General features: G+C 43.7%; 1 protein-coding gene across 1 annotated transcript; it reads left to right on the top strand.

The window, feature by feature from the left end:
• The first annotated feature begins 4,352 nt into the window (after positions 1–4,352).
• On the top strand, positions 4,353–4,886 carry LOC134248462 (death-associated inhibitor of apoptosis 2-like). The gene has a single exon (XM_062730857.1). It carries the CDS (start codon positions 4,353–4,355, stop codon positions 4,884–4,886), a length of 534 nt encoding a protein of 177 aa, XP_062586841.1.
• The last annotated feature ends 298 nt before the right edge of the window (positions 4,887–5,184 follow it).

Here is a 5,184-nt window from a genome sequence, read left to right as displayed (position 1 = left end):
TAGTTTTTATCCAAGCTCCAAAGCTTGATCCATTGACTGACCAGCAATACTCCGTTTCTCTTTCATATTTTTTGTCTGCTCCATTTTACTTGTGTCTAGTTCCAAGTGCTCACGCAGAGTGATCCTCAATGTCCAGCGCTGGTTTATATACGGTTTGGTTTGTTTAGGGTCGTGTGCAAAAATAGGTTGGACTTACGTTTTGATCGTACTCTGTACGTCTCTGTACACTCTCTAGTCAGCCACCTTACCTATGCATTGTGACGTCATCCACTGTATAAATACAGCTTTTCTCCGACTTTCGGCTCATTTTACAGTCAGAGCCATCAGCTGTTGGACATGGATTCTACTAGAGAAAAATAGTTACAGGCTCAACGATTATTGAAACGGAAAAGAAGGGAGAGAGAATTAGATCCACCACCGAAACCCAATGCGATTTCCAAGTATTATCAACTAAGACTTAATCAAACTAAACAATCCAAGAAATTTAAAGCGCAGGAAAATATCTATACCGTCAATTTCAAAAAAATTCCAGGAGAGGAAAACACAGGATTCGTTCGTCGATTATTCAGAGACATGTTACAAACGATCAAATCGGAAATGCAGTGTAATTCTAACGATTACCTCCGCCTGAACCTGCGCCACAATTCTTTGGACTCAGATATTTGGTACGAGTTTACGCAATGTAAACATTTGAACGAGGACCTCATTTTAGACAAGACTGAAGCCGTACAACAATCCAAAAAGGAGTTCAAACTGGGCGACGGCTCCCTGGAATTCGATCTGTTTCATGTCAAGTATCCTGAAGGGAGTGGTGGAGACAGAACCAAACATTTACAAGTGAATAAGGAGACTTTTAAGAAGATGAAACAATCCATCGTTCGGATCGTCAATCCCCATGATAAATTTTGTTTAGCTAGAGCCATCGTCGTCACCCAGTTACACAGTCAGAAACCGGAACATCCAGACCCGGAATGGGAAAAACGATGGCTTCTTATGCGGAAAGGAGATAAGAAATCCTTAGATCAGAAGAACCAAGCAATAGCGCTCATGGAACAAGCCGAGTGTGACATCAATCAGTCTTGTGGACCCAAAGAATGGGAAAAATTACAACAGGTATTAGCTCCTCGCTATCGACTGAAAATAATTCAGTTCAAGTCCATTTCGACTAAACTCTGTTTAGAGGAGCCTATTTACAAAGGCTGGGGAAACGGAACTTATTTGAACATTTTGTTTGACAACCGTCATTGCGATGCCATCCTATCGATGCCGGGAGTAACGGGGAACCCCTATTACTGTGATCATTGCGATGTGGGGTACAGGACTGTCACAGAACATCGGACTCATTGCCCTCATCGGTGTCTCTTCTGTTTAGGACACCCCAAATGCCCCGAAGACGGGAGCAGCATTCAATGTCAGCAATGCCAAGGATTTTTTAAGAACAGGACCTGCTACGAAAATCATTTAAGACCCCATAGTAAGAAGACCACCACCAGTGTCTGCAATTTAATGGGACTATGCAAGAAGTGTCATGTATGGATACCTAAGAAATTATTTCCTCATCACAAGTGCGGAGGACAGAAACAATGTAAGATCTGTAAGAAAATCGTCGATTCAGATCATCGGTGCTACGTTCAACAGAAGCCCGAGAAGAAGAAGAAGAAGAAGGGGAAAGACACCTTACAGTTTTACATTCATTTCGATTTCGAATGCACTCAGGAAATCGGCATCCACATCCCTAATCTGTGTGTGGCACACCGCGTCTGTCAACATTGCAGTCACTTACCCATAGAGCAACCCTGTCCTCATTGTCAACACATGGGACCCCGTCAGCACCTATTTAAAGGACCAGAAACCTTAAAGAAGTTCATGGACTGGTTATTACAACCCACAACAGGTACTAAGAATTCCACATTAGTACACGACGAGGCCATCATCATCGCTCATAACTTCAAGGGATACGACGGACAATTCATTTTGAATCACCTGGTGCATTCCGCCCCCCTGAAACCTAACGTCATAATGAACGGCAGTAAGATCTTGTACATGGAAATTTGCGGACTGAAATTCATCGATTCGTATAATTTCTTACCGTTTCCTTTGGCCAAGATGCCCTCCGCTTTCGGATTCGACGAATTGAAGAAAGGCTATTTCCCCCACTTTTTTAATACGGAACAGAACCAGAATTACGTGGGGCCTTATCCACCGGCAGATGACTACAAACCGGACGAAATGTCTATCAGTGGACGACAGGCTTTTTTCGAATGGTACGAACAACAGACCGGAAAAGTGTTTGATTTCCAGAAAGAGTTTGTAGATTATTGTATCTCGGACGTCGACATTTTACGACGATGCTGTGCACAGTTTAGAACCACCCTCAAGAGCTTAGTCCATGTCGACCCTTTCCAGGAATCCATCACGTTTGCCAGTGCTGCTAATTTAGCCTACCGTCGACAATTCATGCCTAAAGACACCATTGCCATCATTCCGAACCTGGGGTATCAACCGGCACGACAATATTCGGCCAAAGCCTGTCGGTGGCTCACCTGGATGAGTCAACAGAGTGGATGTCACATACAACATGCCAGAAACGGAGGCGAAGTCCAGATCGGAAATTATACCGTCGACGGATACCAGAAAGCGACTCGTACCATCTACGAATTTTATGGGTGTTATTGGCACGAATGCCCCACCTGCTATCCCAGTTTACAGACCGAAACTCATCCTCACCGGACCTAATTTACTTATCAACAATTACAGGAGGAAACCCTCAGAAGGACTTTGGCCTTGGAGAACATGGGGTACACCGTCCGTAGTATCTGGGAGCACGATTTCGATCAGTAAGTGCAACGAGATGTGAATTTACAACATTTTGTACGAAACCTGGGCATTCCCGATCCCTTGAACCCCCGAGAAGCCCTGTACGGAGGCCGGACCAATGCCACCCGATTATATTGTGAGGAAGGGGACATGAGATACGTGGACGTCTGTTCCCTATACCCTTACGTGTTGAACCACAAACCTTTTCCCGTGGGGCATCCCGAGATCATCACAGACGAGTTCCAGGACGTGAGAAGTTATTTCGGTCTCATTCACTGTCGGGTCTTACCACCCCGAGGCCTCTATCACCCCGTATTACCTTATCGGACGGGAGGCAAGTTATTGTTTCCCTTATGTCGAACGACAGGACTCTACTTCTCAACATCGATGTCAACACACCAGGAACGTAGTCTCACGGGCACTTGGGTGACGACCGAATTACATAAAGCCTTGGACATGGGATATACCTTAGAGCGAATACACGAAGTGTGGCATTTTAAAGAAACCAGTCAAGATTTATTTAAAGAGTACATCGATACCTTCCTCAAGATCAAACAGGAAGCGTCCGGATTTCCCCCCGACTGTAGGACCTCAGAACAACAACAAGATTACATTCGACAAGTCTTAGACAAAACAGGCATCCTAATGGACTGGATCAGCATCGAGAAGAATCCAGTGAGAAGAACCATCGCTAAACTCTTTTTAAATTGTCTGTGGGGAAAATTTGCTCAACGCTTGTTATTACCCAAAACCAGATATTTGGACGAAGAAGAGGAATTACAGCAACTCTTACAAGATTCGACTCTCAACATCAAGGGCATGCCCCTCTTAGACAATAAAGAAGATTCCAATGAGGACAAAATGCTGGTGAATTATCAAGACAAACAGGAATTCGTCGAAGAATGTCCCTTTGGAAACGTGGTCCTGGCTTGTTGTACCACCGCACATGCCCGCTTACACCTCTACGAGACTTTACAATCTTTAGGAGATCGGGCCCTTTATTTCGATACGGACAGTATCATTTACCAACATCGGGAAGGAGCTTTTAATCCTACCTTGGGCAATAGTTTAGGAGAATGGACCGACGAATTAGACGGGAATCACATCACCAAATTCATGTCGGCAGGTCCTAAAAATTATGGTTACCGGACCTCCAAATGAACCGAGGTCCATAAAGTCAAAGGAATCACTCTCAACTATCGAACCTCTCAGATCGTGTCCCTAAAGACTTTACAACAAATGCTCCAGGGAGAAATAGAGGAAGTCACAGTACCTTATCCCCACAAAATCCAGAGGACCCGTGATCATGACGTCTTGACCAAACCTTTAGAGAAAAAGTATAGAATTGTGTACGATAAGAGACAATTATTGTTACCCTCTTATAACACTTTACCTTATGGTTATTGATATGTTGATATGTTGACTTTGAATTAAATAAAAATTGAATTGAATTGATTGTTGTGTGTTATTTTTTCTTCTTCTTCGTATTCTCTATAAAAGGTATTCTTATTCAACATCAAAGGTCATTTTGAATCATGGGGAGTCGCGAGCCAGACCAACCCATGCGTCATCCTCAGTATGCTCAGCTCTCAAAGAGAGAAGCTACTTTTGAGAAGGGATGGCCAGAACCTCTCTTAGGCAAAATACCAGACATAGCTCGAGCCGGGTTTTACTACAGGGGAGTGAAAGATAACGCTACCTGTTTTCATTGTGGAATGACTTTAACGAATTGGGATCTTGAGGACGATCCTTATGCAGAACATGCTTTTTGGAATCCGAATTGTCCTTACATCAATCTGTATAAGGGACGAAGCTGGGTGATGGGTATATTTGTCAGGTTCATAGAGAAGCAGGGATATAAACCTTTAATTGAGATCAAACCTCTACTGAACGCGGAACCAGACGTCCAGGCTCGAGGAAAATGTCACATTTGTTTAGACGAGGAATTACAAATCGCTTTTCTACCTTGTGGACGCGTATGCTGCTGTGCCTTGTGTGCTCCTTCCTTCCAGTTTTGCCCCATCTGTCGAGCCGAAATTCAACAGTCCAAACGCATATTTCTGTGTTAACTATAAATAGGACCCTGAACCCACCTCTTCCTTCATTGATCAACATGTATTCCGAGGAGACACCCCTCCCCTCTTTTCAATTGAAACACGAATTTACCATGGTGGTCGCTGGACCCTCGAAATCGGGCAAAACAGAATTCGTCAAGACATTAGTGAACAATTTAGACTGGATCACTCCCAGGCCCGAAAAAATCGTCTGGTTTTATCGGAAATGGCAACCCGCTTACACTTCATTAAAAGATAAAGTATATTTCATCCGAAATATTCCAGAAGACGACGAGAAATTAGTAGCCAATTT

This window comes from Saccostrea cucullata, unplaced genomic scaffold (assembly GCF_032062105.1).
Source record: "Saccostrea cucullata isolate Sc308-1 unplaced genomic scaffold, CSIRO_AGI_Scuc_v1 ctg3539, whole genome shotgun sequence".
Classification (NCBI taxonomy): domain Eukaryota; kingdom Metazoa; phylum Mollusca; class Bivalvia; order Ostreida; family Ostreidae; genus Saccostrea; species Saccostrea cuccullata.
This window is presented reverse-complemented; position numbering and strand designations above follow the sequence as displayed.

Excerpts from the sequence above, each read along its gene's own strand:
- LOC134248462 (XM_062730857.1), top strand. The coding sequence starts at position 4,353 with ATGGGGAGTCGCGAGCCAGACCAACCCATGCGTCATCCTCAGTATGCT.